A 23,643-nucleotide genomic window follows, 5' to 3' on the forward strand; every position below is an offset into this window, starting at 1 on the left:
GACGAGCGATGGCGCATAGGCAATGGGGTGAGTTGGCGATGGGGTGCGTTGGTGCGCAGGCGAGCGTTGGCGCGTAGAAGAGTTCGCGCGTTGGCGTGTGGGCGAACGATGGCACGCAGGAGAAGGAGCTCGTGGGCACACAGGCGTCAGAGCGCGTGGGTGCGTAGGTGTCAGGGCGCGTGGGCGCGTAGGTGACGGGGCGCGTGGTCACGCGTTCCAGAGACCTCGGATGGCGTGCAGCCACAGGATGATGAAGGGCCGGTAAGGGCGAAGCCGTAGGGTGCGTGCGTGCGTGCAGGGGGAATATTCCTAGCGCGCGGGCGCGTAGAAGGGCGCTCGTCAGGAACCGAAGTTCTGGCAGTGGGCACGTGGGCGCGCAATGGAGACTGCGGGCGATGCCGCGTAGGCAAGGGGTGACGAGCAGGCGAGGTCTGATGGCGAGTCGGCGATCGTGGAGGAGAGGAAATAGATTTCTCCTTGGAGCCCTGATCCGAAGATCAAGGGTGAGCAGGCGAGCGATGACGAGCAGGCAAGCGTTGGCGAGCGATGACGAGCAGGAGAGCGCTGGCGAGTAGGAGAGCGCTGGCGAGCAGGAGAGCGCTGGCGCGCAGGAGAGCGCTGGCGCGCAGGAGAGCGCAGGCGCGCAGGAGATCGCTGGCACGCAGGAGATCGCTGACGAGCAGGAGATCGCTGACGAGCAGGAGACCGAGGGCATCCATGGCGTGTATCAGGCCGAGGGTGCGCAGAGGTCCGTTGGCGAGCAGGAGATCGTGGGCGCGTAGTCTCTGGAACTGCAGGGCGAACAGGAGATTGTGGGCGTGCAGGAGAGCACTGGCGAGATGAGGCAGCAACTGGTGAGCGCTTGCGCGCAGTAGTGCACATGCGCGCAGGCGAACATTGGCGCACAGGGGAAACCTGGCGCTTAATGGACTTACACACAATGTGTAAAAGCCCCTTTTGCCCCGATGGGACCGGTGCCCGTTTGAAAACAGGATGTGTGGGCGCCCACAGCGCGTCAGCAGCCAGGAAAGATGAAGGCAGGTTAGCAGGTCTAGCAGGTGTAGGAGATCGCGAACGATCTGCAGAGAGGTCCAGGTCCAAGGAAGTAGCAGGAACGGTAGCTGAAGGACGAGGTTTCTCAGCGGGGGACTGCGAGGATGAAGATCCGAAGAGGTGCCTCCTAACACCCTTGTGAGGAGAAGGAAGACCTCGGCGATGAAGAGGAAGGCGAGCCTTACGTCGGATGCGTCCTTTGGGAGCAGCAGGCAAACCATCAGCAGTCCTACGAAGAGGAGTCTCTGTCAGTGAACTCCCCCGGGGGGGAGAATCACCCACAGGAAAGACCGTTGGACTTAGATCCTCCCTCGAAGGATGTTCGGAGGGGGAAGCTAAGCCTTCAGCTACAACAGGAGCAGGGGTTTGAACACTCTCATTGGAAGCGTCTGCCACAACAGCCTCGACAATAGACAGAGGGTCAACCTCTGCTACCGCCGGTGACTGTTTGACAGCTGCTCCCAACCTGATCATGTCAAACAGGGCTTCCTTGGAGAGCGAACCCTGAAGCCCCAAGGAAGCCCAAAGCTGCAAAAGATCATTATTAACAGGAGAAATAATTAAATCCTCCCCCGGGGGAGAAAGAGGAGCTGCCTCGCTATGGGAGGCAACTCCCTCTCCTGAACCCCGAGATCGGTCAACAACAGTACGGCCTACGCTACCACTCGACGGCCTCTCATGAGAGGCCCACCGAGTGGGAGCTTCGGAGGAGGTTTGGGCTACGGAAGAAGAGTCCTTAGGATTTTACTTCTTCAAAGAAACCTTTGAAGGAGAAATATCCCGTCGACTTTTTCTTCCGGCACCGAGAAAACCTCTCCCACTGGGAGGTAGGCCACTCCTTACATTCCATACAAACATTATCACTTTCACACCGCTGACCCCTACAATAAGGGCATAAGGTGTGAGGATCCGTCGCGATGGAAGACATGAAGGTCCCACAAGGGCGGTCAGGTAACCCAGGGCCCTTCCGCATTGTAAAGGCCAACTTCACAACACTGAGAAAAAGAAAGAAAAAGCAATGATTAATGGCTGTCAAAGAGGCGAGGGTGAAAGCGGACACGTCCGATCACCACCCGAGCCAAAGTAAAAGTGGAGCTACAACACAGGTGTGTGAGGGGGGAGGGTAGCTAACTACCCTCCCTAACCCCCGCTAACTAGCGGTGGGGTAATAATCCCTCGTTAAAATTTTATGGCTCGTCCTTTCTGCTACGCGAAAGTAATCACCCACTTTAAATAGCGTGGTTTGTATTCCAGTTACGGAACAAACAAAAATATAGTCGAGCTGAGGAGGCCGAGAGGTACACATTACCACCAACAAATTACGTATGAAGTTTCCAATACTCCACCTATCCATGTTTCTCTGTCAGATTGTGTTTCGAGATAAGTACCACAATTGAGGGTATATAGAGGAGGGAGAAAGACATCTCTTTATCTCTTTCTATTTAGAGGTCGGGAAATAGCCATTTTGATATGAATAGCATGTTGACTACAAGGTAAGATTCAGAGATAATCATAAATTCAAAGTTTAGTACAAGCAAGGATCAGTGCATTAGGTTAGGCGTTTGTGTAAATCTTCTAACTTACCCAAAGATGATCTCAACCTTTTAGTCTGAAGATAGATTAGGTAAGGAATAATATAATCACACTGGAAATTAAAATCAGCACCTCAGCATGTCATAAAAAGTTTTAATGATTTTCGATAATAATAAAAACTGTTGAAGGAGCTCGTAAAGAAACTTAAAACAATGTTACTATTAAGATAATATAATTTAGTATAAAAATATTTATACATCACTCTTTCAGAATAAATTTCAGTTTCATTTCAAGCTCTTCAGCAGTAAGTCCATGAACTCCTTTCTTTCTGACAGCCTCTGTAAAAGATTAAAAACCATTACTATGCGCTGCGAATGTATGAAATGAGAGGTACTGGCAAAAAGCAATTTCAATAATGACAGACCACTTTAAAAGATACCTCACGAAGCTTAACATTTCGTTTACCCAACATTTCAGATCTCGACGTGATGCAAATTCCTATCACTCCATCCGTCAACACTAAAGTAATATGAGTCTACACACATTAAATCTCTCAATTTATCTACAGGCATGTACACTACACTACCCAATACTGAGCAGTTTTAGATTGTACTATACAGTAAATATATGAAAAACTTACCTAGAATTTTATCCTTTTCACTTATCAAAAGTGTCCATATGTTTGTATTATTGCGGAGGCGGAGACTGATAACAACTTGCAGTTCACGTTCCCTTACGTCACCAGCAACTAGATCCTTCACTATTTGCTCAATCCACTGTACAACACTCGTGTAACTGAAACATGGATTTGTTTTTGATAAACACAGTCCCTTAATGTAATCTAAAAATCCTCATGTACTGTACTTAAATATAAACTGATTATTAATGGTATGAGAGTTTAACCATCACATCATTATGTAATGGTTCTAAAATCTCACAGAGTCAGTTCAAACGATTATGCATTTAACGAGAGGTGGAAATTGGGATAAAATGTATTATCAAAACTTTGTGGAAGTAATTGCTGGCTACTTAAACCTTATGAGTTCTTTTTATAAAAGAATTTCACAAATGAAATTGGCTTGCCTCAATCTTTAACACCACCACTCCAAACTATTTGGTTTTTCCCTACAATCTATAAAAGGTACCGGTAATTTATGAATAAATTTCTGACATATTCTTTCTACCCCCTATATTTTCACCCATCAGAAAACAAAGCCCCTACACCAAAGTCAAAGACTATCTTAACTTCCCTACCTCAACATATACTCATGCTCTTTATCCAAAACTTCCAGCAAAAGATCTAAGAGGATCGCTCGATCTTTCTTCAAAGGGTGCAGTCGAACAAAACAGGTGTGGGCGGCACTGATTATGGACTGGACTTCAGCTTCCTTTGCCGGAGGCAAAAGTTCCTTGATGATCTTAACAACACCAGCCATATTGTACTGCCCATCTCTGTTTCCATCTCGAAGCAATTCTGTTTAAAAGAAGACAAATAAAAGGATGACTGTATATCATAGACTGATTACGGTACTGTAGCATGAAAACTGATTAATATAGAGTCAATAAGCAAGAATAATTACAGTACCATGATTATTCATTAACCCTTTAACCCCCAGGCTATTTGGAAATTTCCAACCCTTAACCCCCTGGGGGTTATTTTTTTCCCAGCACATTTTGCAGTATATTTTTTTCCATTTGCTCTAACAGCCTTCATTTTTGTCATAGAGAGGTCAGGTTGGTCTTATTCTCTTGGAAAATGCCTAAATTTTCTCAAAAAATTATCAAAAATATGAAAAAAAAATTTTTATAGCATTTTTATGCAAGGACGTACCGGTACGTCCATGGGGGTAAAGGGATGGCTTTTGTGAAACGTACCAGTACGTCCTTTGGGGGTAAGAGGGTTAATGTACATTGTTAATAAACAATCTATGACATGCAAGTACTGTGCTTATACATTATTCATAATGTAACAATGGGCCCCATGGCAGTTGCACCTTTTCAACTCTTTAATGCAAATGGAAAATTCAAACCGAAAGTTTCAGGAATTGGTGAGAATTAGGTAATGTACTTTAAGTGCTTGTTTTATGATGATAGAAGTTGTATAAAGTGTTCATCGTTGTATACAAAGAACGAAACACATACATATCATGTGTTGCCTAATGTGAATATATACTATAGTATTCAGTTTCAAATTACTGATTTCTTTAGTATTATTCAAATTGAAGCAGACAAGAGTTCTTAAAACTAATTACATATATTCAAATCTTGTTAAAGGTTAAAGGTGTCTGGTTTCAGTTCCAGTTCCATCAGAATAGATGCTCACCAGAACGTCAGCCGGGCAAGCCCAACCCCCCACTGTGGTGCCCTACCACAGCAGTAGCCTCCCCAGTAAACAGCTTACACTCACGGCCCTGGGCGGGGATCGATCTCTTGCCAAGCGAATGCGAGGCAAACACGTTACCACTGTACTAGCCAGTTTTGATAAAAAGTGAGAAGTTAAAGTGACAGACTTTTTGCTTTGCTGAACACTAACCCTTTTCAATACCCAACCTGAATTTAATCAAAGTATTTTGGCTATTAACCCTTTTACCCCCAAAGGACGTACTGGTACGTTTCACAAAAGCCATCCCTTTACCCCCCATGGACGTACCGGTACGTCCTTGCAAAAAAATGCTATAAAAATTGGTTTTTCATATTTTTTGATAATTTTTTGAGAAAATTCAGGTATTTTCCAAGAGAAAAACTAAGGCTGTTAGAGCAATTTAAAGAAAATATACTGCAAAATGTGCTGGGAAAAAAATAACCCCTTGGGGGTTAAGGGTTGGAAATTTCCAAATACCCCGGGGTAAAAGGGTTAAAAAGAAACAACAGGTTTCATAAAAAAGCAAACTTACGTGACAAATAGTTTGTAGCTTTCAGTCGATGCGATTTGAGCGACATCTGCGTTCCAAAGAGAGATAGAAGTACATTCAAATCATCGCAGTGCTTCAATTTTCGATTACTCGATTCATCTTCATGACTCTGCGATTCCCTAAAGAAAAATTAAAATATGTAGTATACTGTAATGTACAATACCATTGATTGATGTTACAGAAGATCGAAAACTTACAAATATTCAGAGATACAAAATACAAATCAAACTGAAATCATAAACTTCAGATATTATTATATTACAATATTATAACTTGCTTTGTCGATGTCTCACAGAATGTAGATACAGGAGAGGGGGTTCCCAGCCCCCTCGTCCCGTCCCTTTTAGTCGCCTCTTACGACACGCAGGGATAACGTTGGTGCTATCCTAATTGTTTTTATGCCCCCGCGGCCACAGGGGGCAACGTAGAGAGTAGAGGTCCCCTTTTTTTTTTTTATTTCATTTGTTGATGTCGGCTACCCCCCAAAATTGGGGGAAGTGCCTTGGTATATGTATGTATGTATGTATAACTTGCTAAGCTACAACCCAAGTTGGAAAAGCAGGATGCTATAAGCCCAGGGGGCCCAATAAGGAAAATAGCCCAGTGAGGAAAGGAAACAAGGAAAAATAAAATATTCTAAGAACAGTAACAACTTTAAAATAAATATTTCCTGTATAAACTATAAAAACTTTAACAAAACAAGAAGAGAAATTAGATACAATAGCGTGCCCGAGAGTACCCTCATGCAAGAGAACTCTAACCCTAGACAATGGAAGACCATGGTATCAAAAGTTTGTATACTGTAATAGGATAGAATATAAATACTGCTACAAAACAATGATATATCATTTAATACTTTAAGCAAAATGACAGTTGAAGTAACCTGATACTTATTTCATATGAAACAGGATTATTTGTTGATTTTTGTAGCTCGTAATCGTAGGCCTGGGAGTCCGGTGAAGCCTATCCCAGGATAAAATTTCACAAAATTTAACTTGCAAACAGCTTCTTACAACCTATTAAGTTTGTAAGTTTAGTCGACGACTAAGGGGACAGTTAATAGAGGCATTCAAAATTCTTAACCCTTTTACCCCCAAAGGACGTACTGGTACGTTTCACAAAACTCATCCCTTTACCCCCATGGACGTACCGATACGTCCTTGCAAAAAACTGCTATTTACATTATTTTTTTGCATATTTTTGATAATTATTTGAGAAATTTCAGGCATTTTCCAAGAGAATGAGACCAACCTGACCTCTCTTTGACAAAAATTAAGGCTGTTAGAGCAATTTTTAAAAAAATATACTGCAAAATGTGGTTGAAAAAAAATAACCCCTGGGGGTTAAGGGTTGGAAAGTTCCAAATAGCCTGGGGGTTAAAGGGTTAAAGGAATAACAAATGTAGATTACAGCAATCTATTCACACTTAGCATAAATCAGTCCTGAGGTAATGGATACAAACTAAAATTGAAAAGATACAACACCACTCAATGTGGCAATTTATTTACATAGAAAATAGCAAATACTTGGAATAGACTTCCAGCAGATGTAGTAAACAGCAACACAATAAATGAGTTCAAGAATAAGTAAGATAAGATCATAAGAACTCTCTAAAAGCTTAAACTAAATCGCTCTACCAAAGAGCAAGTGGAGACTCCGCGGATGGACTAAAAATCGAGAGAGAGAGAGAGAGAGAGAGAGAGAGAGAGAGAGAGAGAGAGAAAGAGAGAGAGAGAGAGAGAGAGAGAGAGAAATATCCTGCTACAATGAAAGCATTCTAGATTTAGACAAATACAGTACTTCTGCTTGAACTTTGCACAAAAAAGTGACTGAAGATTTTTGTAGCATAAATAAATGAGAATATTTGAAGAAAACTTTTATGGGGAGTTTTTATTGCTGTCCTTTGTGAATCTGAAGTATCCCTTGCCTTTGGTTTGTCAGCAATATCATCACACTTATTCCTGCTTCTACGGTAGCTACAGAAAACAATTCTAATTTGATTAGCAGGAAATGATTCTACCTTCACAGTGAGGTGTCCCATTTCTTAATTGTTAAAATTAGTAAGAGAGAGAGAGAGAGAGAGAGAGAGAGAGAGAGAGAGAGAGAGAGAGAGAGAGAGAGAGAGAGAGAGAGAGAGAGAGAGAGAGAGAGAGAGAGAGAGAGAGAGCAACAAATGATTCTACCTTCACAGTGAGGTGTCCCATTTCTTAATTGTTAAAATTAGTAAGAGAGAGAGAGAGAGAGAGAGAGAGAGAGAGAGAGAGAGAGAGAGAGAGAGAGAGAGAGAGAGAGAGAGAGAGAGAGAGAGAGAGAGAGAGAGAGAGAGCAACAAATGATTCTACCTTCACAGTGAGATGTCCCATTTCTTAATTGTTAAAATTAGTAAGAGAGAGAGAGAGAGAGAGAGAGAGAGAGAGAGAGAGAGAGAGAGAGAGAGAGAGAGAGAGAGAGAGTGTAAGGATTACATGGGTTATTCTATTGCCACGTATAGTACATAACATCCCTCATTCAAATGTCAAATATACATACAGAACATACAATACCAATGAATCAATTGTGCGTGATAATATAATAAAATTACTGAGCCCTTAGTTTGTATAGGTCTCAGGCTAGACACTTTCCTTTCTCAAGTGCGGTAGTTTCGTGTTACACGTAAAATGTGTTTTTATCAAACTAATTTTCTACTGCAGTTAAATTGTTCTTATTTCTGTCAATTCTATAGTTCTTATTCATTTCATCAAATGGTAGCCAAGATTAGGCTATAATTTTGGGGTAGCCTGGCTCAGACTGTAAAGATTAAATATTCACAACTTGCAGATATCTGAATCATTTGGGGTAAATGTAAAGGTGTCTGGTTTTAGTTCCAGTACCCTCGGAAGTACAAGAGGAAGGCCAAGGTTTGGGTGGATGGATGGCGTGAAGAAAGCTCTGAGTGATAGGAGGATAGATGTGAGAGAGGCAAGAGAGCGTGCTAGAAATAGGAATGAATGGTGAGCGATTGTGACGCAGTTCCAGTAGGCCCTGCTGCTTCCTCCGGTGCCTTAGATGACCGCGGAGGTAGCAGCAGTAGGGGATTCAGCACTATGAAGCTTCATCTGTGGTGGATAATGTGGGAGGGTGGGCTGTGTCACCCTAGCAGTACCAGCTGAACTCGGCTGAGTCCCTGGTTAGGCTGGAGGAATGTAGAGAGTAGAGGTCCCCTTTTTTGTTTTGTTTCATTTGTTGATGTCGGCTACCCCCCAAAATTGAGGGAAGGGGTATATGTATGTATCCTCGGAAGATATGCATAACTGAAAGTAAACCAGGAAAGCCAAAACCCCAACTATGGTACCCAGCAACAGCAGTAGTCTCCCCAGTGAACTGCTTAAACACATGGCCCCGTGTTGGGACCTATCTGCTGCCATGCGACTGCTAAGCGAACGTGTCACCAGCATTAGTATGAACAATGCTGCAATCCTTGTACAAAACCTAAATATTTTATATATGGTAAACTAATGCAAGGTGCAAATTATTGGAGATGAAGTTGACTCCCTAATAAAACTTTAACTATGGTTGTTAACCCTTTTACCCCCAGGCTATTTGGAACTTTCCAACCCTTAACCCCCAAGGATTAATTTTTTTCAAGCACATTTTGCAGTATATATTTTTTAAATTGCTCTAACAGCGTTAATTTTTGTCATAGAGAGGTCAGGTTGGTCTCATTCTCTTGGAAAATGCCTGAATTTTCTCAAAAAATTATCAAAAATATGAAAAACAAAATTTTTATAGTATTTTTTGCAAGGACGTACCGGTACGTCCATGGGGGTAAAGGGATGAGTTTTGTGAAACGTACCAGTACATCCTTTGGGGGTAAAAAGGTTAATAGTTCTAGGATATTGGATAACTATACCAAGAACTTTTTATTGCTAATGTTTCTTTAAATCATACAATTTACTTCAAATTCTAAATGTCACCATGCACAGCTAATATTCTTTTAGGAGAAATAAAGTCCATCTTTTTCTCAAAAGCAAAGAAAGTTTTTATACATTTTCTTAGAAAACTGTTCATCTTAAAATAAATTTTTTCCTTTCCTTATTCTGCCATGATTCGAATATATTTACCCTGTTTAGTTTTCAACAGTTGACACACATTTTAAATAGTTGGATAAAGGCTTTATTCCGTTATTTTTTTTTTGTTCCATACCTCAATAATAATAATAATGATAAAAATATCCTAAAAAGTTTAAACTTTCATTGAAAATAATTCAAATCTACCTAATTTATTATCATGCAAAAAAAAAATTATTAAAAATAAGTAAATTTTAATATTAGACTGATAGGAATGACCACTTGTTCAATTTGCGAAAACACTTTACAATAAAATCGAAAACACCTTACAATAAAGTACTTACTTATTTTTTCTCTTCTTACTTTTCAATGCACTAACTTGGCAGCAGAATGGGAAGCCCGCCATTATCCGCATCATGAAATTTGAAGAAAAGTGCGCTCTCAGCCAGTGGCACTGTTCAATGAAGAAGAAAAAACATTTGTTGGAGAAGAAGCTTTGCAAAATACGTAATAAAGTAAATTGTCAATTTCAATACCTTATGTCAATGATTCTAAACTTTTATACAAAAGGGATTTTGATGAAGGAAAAATCTATTTCTGGGAAGAGGCCTGTGACGCCCGGGGAAAAGTCCTTCTTTGTACCTTTTCTAATATAAATCTTCCACTGTTCAATGAAGAAGAAAAAAAATTTGTTGGAGAAGAAGCTTTGCAAAATACGTAATAAAGTAAATTGTCAATTTCAATACCTCATGTCAATGATTCTAAACTTTTATACAAATTATTAATGATGAAAAACACCATTTGCTCAAAACAATTATTACTAAGATTTCTAAATTCTAACATATTTCATCCATTTCAATTACTGATACAGTCATTTCTGGGTCGACCTGTGGCGGCCGGTGAAAAGAGTCCATCTTATATACCTTTTCTGATAAAACCTTCCAATTATACCAGAGAAAGATAAAAGCATGGAATGCTGAGGTTACAACCCTCGCGCGAGCACCTTTTGGGTGTCGTGTATAAAGCAAAGGCGCGTGAAATCCACTATTCACAGGTTGTCTTCCATTTAGTTAATTCCTTCGTCAAAGGGATGGGCCGATACAAAAGCCCTAGCCAACCACCAGCGCCACACCACCCACGCCACGACGCGAGCGCCATCTGAACTTCATCCTTCTTTTTGGACTTCTTAGTGTGGAATTTTTTTGTGGTGCTCTCGACCTTTTATATCATTCGTGGATTTATTTTGTTATGTCCGAAGCTCCATCTTCACACATTCCAATGTTAAGTACCATAGTTTGTTTTGTCAGCTTTTTATAGTACCGGGCTTTTGTTTTATATCCAGTATAGTCTGTTTTATTATTCCCTTCTGGCCCTTCACGGCGGCCATTGTTTGTTCACTTGTTTGGGAATTCATCTTTGTCTGCCCGTTTAGTAAGAATCAACATAAACTTGCGAAGATCAACAGCATGTTGATAATGCTTCTCCTCCTCATTATTATTATTATTATTATTATTACTATCCAAGCTACAACCCTAATTGGAAAAGCAAGATGCTATAAGCCCAGGGGCTCCAATAGGGAAAAATAGCCCAGTGAGGAAAGGAAATAAGGAAATAAATAACTGAAGAAAACAAATTAACAATAAATCATTCTAAAAAAAGTAATGTCAAAAGAGATATATCATATATAATCTATTAACAACGTCAACAACAAAAATGTCATATATAAACTATAAAAAGACTCATGTCCGTCTGGTCAACAAAAAAGCATTTGCTCCAACTTTGAACTTTTGAAGTTCTACTGATTCAACAACCCGATTAGGAAGATCATTCCACAACTTGGTAACAGCTGGAATAAAACTTCTAGAGTACTGCGTAGTATTGAGTCTTATGATGGAGAAGGCCTGGCTATTAGAATTAACTGCCTGCCTAGTATTACGAACAGGATAGAATTGTCCAGGGAGATCTGAATGTAAAGGATGGTCAGAGTTATGAAAAATCTTATGCAACATGCATAATGAACTAATTGATCGACGGTGCCAGAGATTAATATCTAGATCAGGAATAAGAAATTTAATAGACCGTAAGTTTCTGTCCAACAAATTAAGATGAGAATCAGCAGCTGAAGACCAGACCGGAGAACAATACTCAAAACAAGGTAGAATAAAAGAATTAAAACACTTCTTCAGAATAGATTGATCACCGAATATCTTAAAAGACTTTCTCAATAAGCCAATTTTTTGTGCAATTGAAGAAGACACAGACCTTATATGTTTCTCAAAAGTAAATTTGCTGTCAAGAATCACGCCTAAAATTTTGAAAGAGTCATACAAATTTAAAGAAACATTATCAATACTGAGATCCGGATGTTGAGGAGCCACCGTCCTTGACCTACTTACAATCATACTTTGAGTTTTGTTAGGATTCAACTTCATACCCCATAATTTGCACCATGCACTAATTTTAGCTAAATCTCTATTAAGGGATTCACCAACCCCAGATCTACATTCAGGGGATGGAATTGATGCAAAGAGAGTAGCATCATCTGCATATGCAACAAGCTTATTTTCTAGGCTAAACCACATGTCATGTGTATATAGTATGAAAAGTAATGGGCCAAGAACACTACCCTGTGGAACACCGGATATCACATTCCTATACTCACTATGGTGCCCATCAACAACAACTCTTTGAGATCTACTACTTAAAAAATCAATAATAATGCTAAGAAACGACCCACCCACTCCCAACTGTTTCAGTTTGAAAACAAGGGCCTCATGATTAACACGGTCAAAGGCAGCACTAAAATCAAGGCCAATCATACGAACTTCCCGACCACAATCAAGGGATTTCTGTACTGCATTGGAGATTGTAAGAAGGGCATCACATGCTCCAAGGCCTTTCCGAAAACCAAATTGCAAACTAGGGAATAGATGATTACCTTCAGCAAACCTATTAAGACGTTTTGCCAGAAGACGTTCAAAAACTTTAGATAATATGGGAGTTATGGAAATTGGGCGGTAATCAGTGGGACTTGAGCTACCACAAACACATTTACATAGAGGAGTAACATTACCAATTCTCCAACAAGTGCTTCCTCAATAGGATCGTCCACATCTGACTTTTCCTCAAGTTCATGTTCTGGCAGTGCAGCAACTGCTGCAGCCTGAACTGAAGGAACAAAGTCTGGATGAGATAGCCTGTTAAAGTCAATATCTGCATCCAACTGACGGGGAGAGGTCGAAGTTGATTGACGTGAAACATAGACGGGTAGACGATCTTCGTCAACTAACAACTGCCTAGACCGCTTAGGATCCAACTGCTGTCGACCAGATTGACGCTTGGACTCAGAAGGCAACTGCCGAAGATCGCTGAGTGGAAGCGTAGAGTCCGAAAACTGTTGACGCGAACGATCAAAGCTGTCAAGATGTCGACACTGAGAATCGATGTTTTGACGCGACGCGTCCACATGTCGTTGACGCGGGCGATCCACTACTTCAAAACGTTGACGGGTCTCGTCCACTTGTCGACGCCGATGTTCTTCCACACGACCAGAAGACGAAAACCGTTCAACCAAACTTCTATGACGTGACTCATCAAAATCAACCTGGTGTTGAACACTATGAATGGGAGACCGCCTAAGCGATAACTCGTCAGCACCAGAGACCATCGAACACCTGTGCGATAACTGGTCTGACACCTGACGCCCAGATATACCGCCAACACCTAGATGAAAAGAATCCATCAACGACGAGAGTTGTTCCTTCACAGACACAAGCATAGACCATTTAGAATCTACAGAACTCCCTAAAGGAATATTCGATCCAACGTGACCACGTATTTCGGGAGAAGAAAGCCAATCTGAAGGAAGAGGGGGAGCATGAATCGTAACCAGGTCTGAATCGGAAGGAATCTTATCCATACGAACACGGTGATCTGGACGTTTAGCCGGAGTGGACACGATGGGAGAACGGAAACATTCCGGTGAGTCTCACGAACTACATCCTGGACGCACAGGCAATTCCTGACGCTGAGAAACATCATGCGTCCGTTTAAGCGGTCTTGACGCTCGACGCCCGATCTCACTCCCCGACCCTTCATCGGAAGACGGGGATAACGCATGAACCTCACCTTTCCTACGATGAGGGTGAACGGCCTGAGCTACGGCAACAGGAACGTTCGAGGGGACGTCTGCACGATTGATGACGCTTCTCGTTCCCTTAAGCCGTTCGACATTACTTCTCCCATGGGTTCGAGAGCTCGAAAGAGGTCTTAGGCTAGGTGAACGACAAGATCGTGCAGACGCACCCTCCGCAACACTAAACACATTAGAAACACTTTTCACAATACCGAGAGAGTCACGACTTTTCGGTACACAAACATCAGACACTGAAACACTTTCCACAGTTCCGACAGAATCACGGTTTTTCAGTACCTTTAACTCGGAAAAAATTGTATTTCTATCGGCCGCTAAGGACTCAACTTTCTCACCAAGCGTCAAAATAGCGGTAAACATGTCTTTCATAGTAGGTTCCTGATCTACCACCACGAGGGAAGGAATAGGATTAGGAACATTAACATTAGGTAAGGCTCTATCCACAGATCATGAAGAACTACGCCTAACTCTATCTCTCTCTAGTCTCCTAACATAACGATCGTATGTTACAAAATCATCATCAGTTAAAGAAAGACACTCATTACATCTATCATCAAATGAACAAAATTTACCCCTACATTTCACACAAAAATTATGAGGATCAATAGATCCTTTAGGAAGTCGAGTACGACACCCTTCACTAACACACCTACGTAAAGCAGGGGAGGAGTCGGCCATTTTGAATGGTTACGTGAAAGACCGACGAGCAAAAAATAAGGGAAATATCAATAAAGATAACCTCAAACAAAAAGATTTCAAGATTAGAAACAAGAGAAAACAATTAACGATAGCTTAAACTCAAAAAAGAACGTTGTACATCACCAAACAACTTCCCAAGAGAGTAAAACCACGAGAGCGAACTTCTATATGTCAGCCAGCTATAGCGGCAGAAGAAGAACTGAAGTTGGTGTGTTGTTCCACCTGAGCTACCGCTAGGGTGCGGTTGTACACCTGCCGTATCTTCGATAGCGCGAGAATTTGAATTTCTGCCAGGGCGTCAGGGGACTTCAGCTCTTGATATAACCAGTGGGTGAGTTTTACATTTATAAATCTTAATTCAGTGGTATTATCAAACTATTCCTTAATAATAACAACGTACATCATGACCTGCTCTAAATCAAACCAATACCTTTTGTTGATGAGACTCAACAGTCCAATATATATTATACATCAGTAGGTGTCTAACTCAGGAGAGCAACACATAGCAGGCACTTGCTAAACACATTCTTCCACATTCATTTTTTTTACACTATGAAATAATGCAACAAACCTTTCTCGGATGTTCCTGAGTGCATATCTGCGTAATGCGCCATATGTGCATTATGATGTTTACGATGCAACTCAACGTCTCTACTCCTTCTTCGTTTAGGGCATTACCACCTAAAAAAAAAGATGAAAATGTTAATTTGATAACAACTATACATACATACATATACCAAGGCACTTCCCCCAATTTTGGGGGGTAGCCGACATCAACAAATGAAACAAAAACAAAAAGGGGACCTCTACTCTCTACGTTCCTCCCAGCCTGACAAGGGACTCAACTGAGTTCAGATGGTACTGCTAGGGTGCCACAGCCCACCCTCCCACATTATCCACCACAGATGAAGCTTCATAATGCTGAATCCCCTACTGCTGCTACCTCCCTGGTTATCTAAGGCATCGGAGGCAGAAATTTCTTGAGAGAAAAGTAGCAAAAGGAAATTATATACAGAAAGAAAACAGCCTAGGCACTAGCAAGTTTGATATACAGGGTACAGTATCTACACTGCCTGAAAATAGAAAGCAAAATAAACATAAGGATAACAAATAATAAAAAAGAGGCTAAGAATAAGTTAATTTTTCCTTTGGCAGAAGAATATCACCATTAAAAGAAATAAATCATAACATTTTAACTAACATACATACATATACCAAAGGCACTTCCCCCAATTTTGGGGGGTAGCCGACATCAACAAGAAACAAACAAAAAAGGGGACCTCTACTCTCTACGTTCCTCCAGCCTAACCAGGGACTCAGCCGAGTTCAGCTGGTACTGCTAGGGTGCCACCTCCCAAACAAACGTAAGAAATCTCCAGTTCTTTAGATGTTCCAGAGATACAATACAGTATATATTCAAAGGTACATTTCCCCTAATGGATTCTTAGCCAAAGAACAAAGCAACTTGTATGACAGCTATACTGTATTCATTATCTCTTGGACTGCCACTATAAGCACTATTCTTCCTTATGTTATGGATGGCCAAGTGGTAATCTTCATTTTTAGTTGTCTGAATGAGTCAGTGACCAAAATAAAGGCACATTTCAACTAATGGGTTTGTATAGGAAATATAGTTTCAATTTATTTTCAAAGATTGTTACTGATATGGACTAGTGGTAAACACAAAAATAGACTAAAAATCATTATCATCAAGAATAAGAAAAGGCTAAGAAATATAACCAACTAAGCCTCTATTTTTGAGAGCAAATAACAATAAGACAGATTTCAAAAATATTTGCTCAACGTTTTTCTGCAAAAAAGGATTTAAAGTGTGAAGTAGGAGAAGATGAATGGCAAAGTATTGATTCAAGATAGAGAAGACTGGTGAAATCTAAATGAGGCCCTTTGCGCCAATAGGCGTAGGAGATGATGATGATGATGATGATGATGATTATCTGTAAATCCATTGCAAAAATAAATGGATTTTGCATATTTAAAAAAAATTTAATCATTCCTCACCAGCAGAACTGTCTTCATTATTCCCATTGTCAACTTCCAACCAGAGTTGCATAAGTAAACGAATAACAGTATTGGTAAAATCTTCTAGTTTCTCTACGTCAGTAAACAGCCAAAGCTCGTCAGCTTTGACAGAATAATCATCGCATATGACAGGAGGGACACTTCCCAAGAGAACCGTCTGAAAAAAATTAAAAAAAGCATTTATGGTAAAGACAAAACAATGCTCAACTCATCTATCAGTACTAAGGTGAATCTTTATGAAATAGAAGGTCCTTAATTTACAAACATTCAAAGATAAAAAGAAATATCTACATACACACATATACCAAGGCACTTCCCCCAATTTTGGGGGATAGCCGACATCAACAAATGATACAAAACAAAAAGGGGACCTCTACTCTCTACGTTCCTCCCAGCCTAACAAGGGACTCACTGAGTTCAGCTGGTACTGCTAGGGTGCCACAGCCCACCCTCCCACATTATCCACCACAGATGAAGCTTCATAATGCTGAATCCCCTACTGCTGCTACCTCCGCGGTCATCTAAGGCACCGGAGGAAGTAGCAGGGCCTACCGGAACTGCGTCACAATCGCTCACCATTCATTCCTATTTCTAGCACGCTCTCTTGCCTCTCTCACATCTATCCTCCTATCACCCAGAGCTTCCTTCACTCCATCCATCCACCCAAACCTTGGCCTTCCTCTTGTACTTCTCCCATCAACTCTTGCATTCATCACCTTCTTTAGCAGACAGCCATTTTCCATTCTCTCAACATAGCCAAACTACCTCAACACATTCATATCCACTCTAGCTGCTAACTCATTTCTTACACCCGTTCTCACTGATATAAATCTCAGATATTGTATCAAAATATTAGAGTACTGTAATAGAATAATATTATATCATTTAATGCATTAAACAAGACATCATTTACAATATGAAGCAGGTCTATATGTTGATTTTTGCAGCTGAAATCATAGGTGAAGCCTACTCTAGTCCAAATTTTAACAAGCTTCTTGGAACCTATCAACTTTGTGAGTTGAGGACTTTCTGTGCAAATTTCAGGTCAAACTCTAACCCTTTTACCCCCAGGCTATTTGGAAATTTCCAACCCTTAACCCCCAGGGGGTTATTTTTTTCCCAGCACATTTTGCAGTATATTTTTTTAAAATTGCTCTAACAGCCTTAATTTTTGTCATAGAGAGGTCAGGTTGGTCTCATTCTCTTGGAAGATGCCTGAATTTTCTCAAAAAATTACCAAAAGTATGAAAAAAAAAAAATTTATAGCATTTTTTTTTGCAAGGACGTACTGGTACTTCCATGGGGGTAAAGGGATGGCTTTTGTGAAACGTACCAGTACGTCCTTGGGGGGAAAAAGGGTTAACATAAGCAACTTAAGTTCTAATTCATCAATCAATGATAATGAACACCAAAATCTATAATACAAGATTTTAGGGAAAGAAAAGTAATTTGCTTTTTTCCTAACTATACAGACCTGAATTCTTTGTGAGTATGATTTCAACAACCTGGAACCGCCATTAAAACTAATGAGGTACAACTACTGAAGGGTAGTTGGAGAAGCCCATCCACTTGTCAGTCTGTTAAACTAATACTTTTGACCTTCAGGCGTGAGACTTGCAGGGTTGTTGAGGCAGAAAGTGTAAATTAACGGACTCAGGTCTGTATCATCATCATCATCTCCTCCTACGCCTACTGACGCCAAGGGCCTCGGTTAGATTTCGCCAGTCTTGAGCTTTTAATTCAATACTTCTCCATTCATCACCTCCTACTTCGCGCTTTATAGTCCTAAACCATGTAGGCCTGGGTCTCCCAATTCTTCTAGTGCCTTGTGGAGCCCAGTTAAACGTTTGGTGAACTAATCTCTCTTGGGGAGTGCAAAGAGCATGCCCAAAACATCTCCATCTACCCCTCATCATGATCTCATCCACATATGGTACTCGAGTAATCTCTCATAGTTTCATTTCTAATCCTGTCCTGCTATTTAACTCCCAATATCTTTCTGAGGGCTTTATTCTCAAATCTACTACTGTAAATCTATTGGAGATTGTTTCATGGTCACACCATGACTCATGTCCATAGAGTAACACCGATCTCACTAAACTGATATATAGTCTGATTTTTATATGAAATTTTAGGCAATTTGATTTCCAAATTTTACTTAACCTAGCCATTGTCTGATTTGCTTTTATCAATCTTTCACTAAATTCTAATTCTAAAGACCCCGTATTGGAGATCATAGTTCCTAAATACTTAAATGATTCTACCTTATTAATCCTTTCTTCTTCCAATGATATTTCATCTTCCACTGCATACTCCGTTCTCATCATCTCTGTCTTCCTTCTATTTATCTTCAGCCCCACCTCATGTGATATTTCATGCATTCTGGTAAGCAACCACGTGTGATATTTCATGCATTCTGGTAAGCAACCACGTGTGATATTTCATGCATTCTGGTAAGCAACCTCGTGTGATATTTCATGCATTCTGTACAGTTAAGCAAAATACAAATTACTTTGAAAATTACTGATTTGATTTTACACGAATATAGACCATCACCCTTTAAAAGGAGACTCGTTATGAGGGAGAACGTCCTTATGAATACAAATATTGTGGCAGGATAAATTTTAAAGAGAATTCCAACTGGACCTGTACAGGAGCAGAGGTGAGAACTCTGTCAACTTCCTACCAGGATACCACAGGTGATAAGTTAAGCCCGTATTATTATTATTATTATTATTATTATTATTACTAGCCAAGCTACAACCCTAGTTGGAAAAGCAAGATGCTACAAGCCCAAGGGCTCCAACATGGAAAAATAGCGCAGTGAGGAGGAAAAAAAAAAATGGTCCTCGATCACCTAAGAAACTATACTGTATCCTCATAAGGGATATGTTGTTTGAATATATCTGAATATATAAGAAATGGATTCAAATAAACTTTATCCATCCTCCCAGATCCTCCCCCATCATCTAAGAGGATGGAGAGATTGGGGAAGCTACTTCTTAACCCTTTTACCCCCAGGCTCTTTGGAAATTTCCATCCCTTAACCCCCACGGGGTTATTTTTTTCCCAGCACATTTTGTAGTATATTTTTTTTAAATTGCTCCAACAGCCTTAATTTTTGTCATAGGGAGGTCAGGTTGGTCTCATTCTCGTGGAAAATGCCTGAATTTTCTCAAAAAATTATCAAAAATATGAAAAAAAAAATTCTTATAGCATTTTTTTGCGAGGACGTACCGGTACGTCCATAGAGGTAAAGGGATGGCTTTGTGAAACGTACCAGTACGTCCTTTGGGGGTAAAAGGGTTAAAAAATCTTGCCTAATAAGTAAAGTTGCTTTAACAGCAACAACCGCTGCACGCCAAAGGTAAATGGAAGAAAGAAGAGTAGAAGGCCATTGACTCTATTTTTCATTCTATTATGTTGAAACCACTGACTTGAACAAGCCGTTTCTTATGCCATGAGAGAGCTAGGCTGGCTACACTACCAATGGAGTAACATTATGAGACCAAGGCATCCAAGGTCTTGTGAGTATACTGTACTACCATAGGTAGTGCGAGGCAAATGTTATCAGGCATTTCCAGATGTCTGCCTTTATGTTTCGAGTCGCTGACAGGTTTTTTCTGACTGAAAAGGTCAAGGTCATACCCCTGACTTTGTAAGCCATTACCCTTAGATGGACCTACAACCCCTTTCCTGATTGAAGGATGGGTCCATCTTATGGTTTCAAAATGCCCGAATGAAACTGTTCGATATCTTTCTCTGGCTCCTGCCAGTGATGATAGTTTTTGGTACTCAGGCCTCCAGTGCCAAGTCCTTCTAAGATAATACTGCAGAGCCCTCACACGACAGAGAAGCAAGTCATCCCGATTCCCTCTTGAAGCATCCTGAAGAGAAGAGATCGAGAAGGTTAGCTGGGTTTTGGGTCTTAGTCACAAACTCACAAACTAAAGTGAAGGGGATCGCCTTCCCTCCTTTAGAATAACTTGCGACATACAAGATGCCGTAAAGCCCGCCGACTTGCTTTACCGAAGCTAACGCGAGCACAAACCCATTGTTTGAAGTCAAATCCTATATGACGCCTGTCTCAAGGGCACAAGATACAACAGGTCACATCCTACTCTGGGAACCCGAGTTCCCGGGGTGGCGAAGACTACTCAAAGCACCACAAGAGCATAGAGGAAAGCTCTTGAACCTTCAGTCTGAAGGCCTGGCTCAAGGCTAAGTGACAGCATTTCACATGTAAGACTGAGAGATACTTCTCTAAGCAAAGGAAGAAGAGAAAATTAGCAATTAACTGTGGAGAAGCATCCATTCTGACACCCATTGCTGAAGATGGCCCATTTCAGGTTATCAGACATCTCCGGTGAAATGCCTAGCGAAAAGCCTTTCACTCGAAGATGCTGGATAGGGATAGTCCCCACCCGTGAAATTCAAGGAACTCCACCAAGTGAGAGTACCTCTGAAAATGGGGCTGACAGAGATCATCAAGCCACCGAAGTAGTTTTCTCAGCACCTCAATAATGAGCAGGAACAAATCTGGATGCCGTTCGGCGTGCGGCCACCTGGGAGCTGCCGTGGTCTTCCTGAAGCCCCATACCATTAATACTCTGTTGATTAATCAGCTAGTCAGCTAATCAGCAAAAGGTAAGAAAGCATACACATCCAGATTGTCCCATTGGTGTTAAAAAGCATCCGTATATGCCACTCAAGGATCTAGAGCAGGGGAGGGCAGAAAACCGGGAGTATCCTGTTCAGCCATGTGACGATCATGATCATCGCCAGTAATCCTTAGAGAGCAAGAAGCCCTTCCACCATGCAAGTATGTAAGGACTACTCCAGACCTACAACCTATCCGTGGTGACTAAGCATGTCTGCTAGTGTAGTTTTTTACAAGGAATGAACAGTGAAGACAGTTCTGCATTGCCCATTGTCCAGATGCACACATGCTTCATAAATTCACTAAGATTGTAGACAGTCCCGCCATGCTTATTGATATACACTACAACAGAAGTGTTGTCACTCATCAGCACAACTGATGTCCCTAGCAAACTCTGTTGGAAAGCTTCGACCGCTGCTCACATTTCTATCATGTTGATATGCTAGTACTTTCCTTTTAAGTGTGATATGGTCTTTCAGGTGTGCGCCATACTTCTCCTTGGATACGTCTGAAAACGGAAGCAATTATGGAGGAAGGGAACTGGATGAAACTTTTGTTATGAGGTTGTTGTTGTTCAGCTACAAGAAGACAGGATGAGAGATCGCTGACTGCTGACCAGTGACGTTTCACACACACCTCAAGTGATGTGGAAGGAGTTTCTCAGAGGAATCATGTCCTAGAAGACAATGCTACAGTTGACCTGGGAGTTCTTGCTTGAACAAGAATGGTTGGGCTACCTCTCTCAGCTTGCTGATGTGATTGTCTGATGGGTAGACTCTCTCTGCTGATCTGTCTATCACCATGCCAGGTACTTTATGCCCAGCTTGGGAGTGGGACTTGACTTTTCCTGATTTAGCACAATACCCAGATTGTGCCCAAAGGAGAGCAGTCGACAGTGCTGTAATCTCTTGGAAGAGACAAGGACCAGCCAGTCATTGAGATACCTCAAGAGATGTATCCCGTTCAAGTCCTTATACATTCTGGAAAAGGCTAAAAGAAAACTAGAACAGCCAAAAATTCTGAGATACAGCAAGAATACGTCAGTACTGCTTGTGACTGAAATTAAAATAGCTAGTCTTGCTGACTGACAAGAGGGGGGGGGGGGATTTCCCCCCATCCATTAGCATTAATAACTACCACACTAAATTCTAATGGCTATTCCAGCTTTGGTGAAGTCATACGCTTATTAAAAGACGACGGTTTGCCTTCACGTAAGAACAACATGCATTCAAATGTGTTGATTTCTCATTCCAAGATTGGTTAAACTTAAATTCTAAAGCATGAACCATTTTTTTTTTCTTTCATAAAAATGCTAACAGATATGGTATATATAGTGACCTTCCATAATTCCGACTTGGAAAAAGAGGGTCATACAAAAATGTGAGGACTCAATCTCTGAAAAGAGGGGATGTTATAGGAATATGGAAAAAAAAAAGAGAGAATATTCTCTAGATCAGTGGTTCTTAAACTTTTTTGCCTTGCGCCCCCCCTTCTGCATTAAGCATAGATCCCATGCCCCCCCCCCTCCCCACCCTTGAAATTTCTGCCAAAGTAGAAAGTATTATTTCAATAAAATAAACATTGTTCATAGAAAATGATGAAACAGAATTTTATCATAATCTTTTTTTCAAACTGTTTTAGCATTATACAGATTACAGTTATTACATTGATAGAAAATACTGGAAAAAATACAAATTACTGCAAAAATAAACATAATTTTTACTCTTAATACAATCATTCATGGATCATGTTCACATCAAAAAATATTACACATCCTCCTTAGTAATTGATTTATCCATATTTATGTAGTATTGTAAAACAAAAGCCATCATAATTACTTCATTTTTATTTTCATTGTTACTATTTTAACTACTTGCGCCCCCCTTGAAAGCTCCTGGCGCCCCCCTAGGGGGGCGCGCCCCCCAGTTTAAGAATCACTGCTCTAGATAGAGGGTACAGTTTCAATCCCTTCAGAAAATAAAACTAAATAGGTCTTAAAACTTCCCTTACAAACTGAATTCTTCCTTCAATATCAAAAACTCAAAATAATTGTGAAATGTCTATTTACTTCCTAACCCTAATAATATACAGAAATTAACTTATTAGCTCATGGTAAAACACAAAGGCGAATTCAAAAGGTTGCAACTCACATCCCAAACTGTGAAAGGTATCTCTTTCTGCATGCGGCCGTGCTCCGTTAAAATTGCCTCGAGAAAATTTGACAATTCCACCAGGAGTGCCAGGCGACCCGCATGACCAGCAAGAGGGTTCTTTACTTTAGGTTGAAGAAGAGTAGCAAAGTTGAAGGTTACAATAGGTTTTGAAGGTTCCTGCTTCGTCTGTGTTTGCTTGCTACTTGTTGCCTGAAATAAAAGTGTAAGACTGACTTAAATTTTCTACATACATACATATACCAAAGGCACTTCCCCCAATTTTGGGGGGTAGCCGACATCAACAAGAAACAAAACAAAAAAGGGGACCTCTACTCTCTACGTTCCTCCAGCCTAACCAGGGACTCAGCCGAGTTCAGCTGGTACTGCTAGGGTG

At 40.8% G+C, this 23,643-nt stretch overlaps 1 protein-coding gene across 1 annotated transcript in view; it reads right to left on the reverse strand.

The window, feature by feature from the left end:
- Positions 1-2,801: 2,801 nt before the first annotated feature.
- Positions 2,802-23,643, reverse strand: part of LOC137622223 (testis-expressed protein 10 homolog) — a 42,805-nt gene continuing 21,963 nt past the window's right edge. Inside the window, exons 5-12 of the mRNA XM_068352714.1 lie at positions 23,247-23,459; positions 16,416-16,593; positions 14,968-15,077; positions 9,889-9,998; positions 5,481-5,617; positions 3,841-4,060; positions 3,227-3,381; positions 2,802-2,924 (exon numbers count right to left, since the gene is read on the reverse strand). Of these exons, the coding sequence (XP_068208815.1) occupies positions 2,845-2,924; positions 3,227-3,381; positions 3,841-4,060; positions 5,481-5,617; positions 9,889-9,998; positions 14,968-15,077; positions 16,416-16,593; positions 23,247-23,459 (1,203 nt within the window). The 3' untranslated portion in view covers positions 2,802-2,844. The remainder of the gene's footprint in view (positions 2,925-3,226; positions 3,382-3,840; positions 4,061-5,480; positions 5,618-9,888; positions 9,999-14,967; positions 15,078-16,415; positions 16,594-23,246; positions 23,460-23,643) is intronic.

Source organism: Palaemon carinicauda, chromosome 29, assembly GCF_036898095.1.
Source record: "Palaemon carinicauda isolate YSFRI2023 chromosome 29, ASM3689809v2, whole genome shotgun sequence".
NCBI lineage: Eukaryota > Metazoa > Arthropoda > Malacostraca > Decapoda > Palaemonidae > Palaemon > Palaemon carinicauda.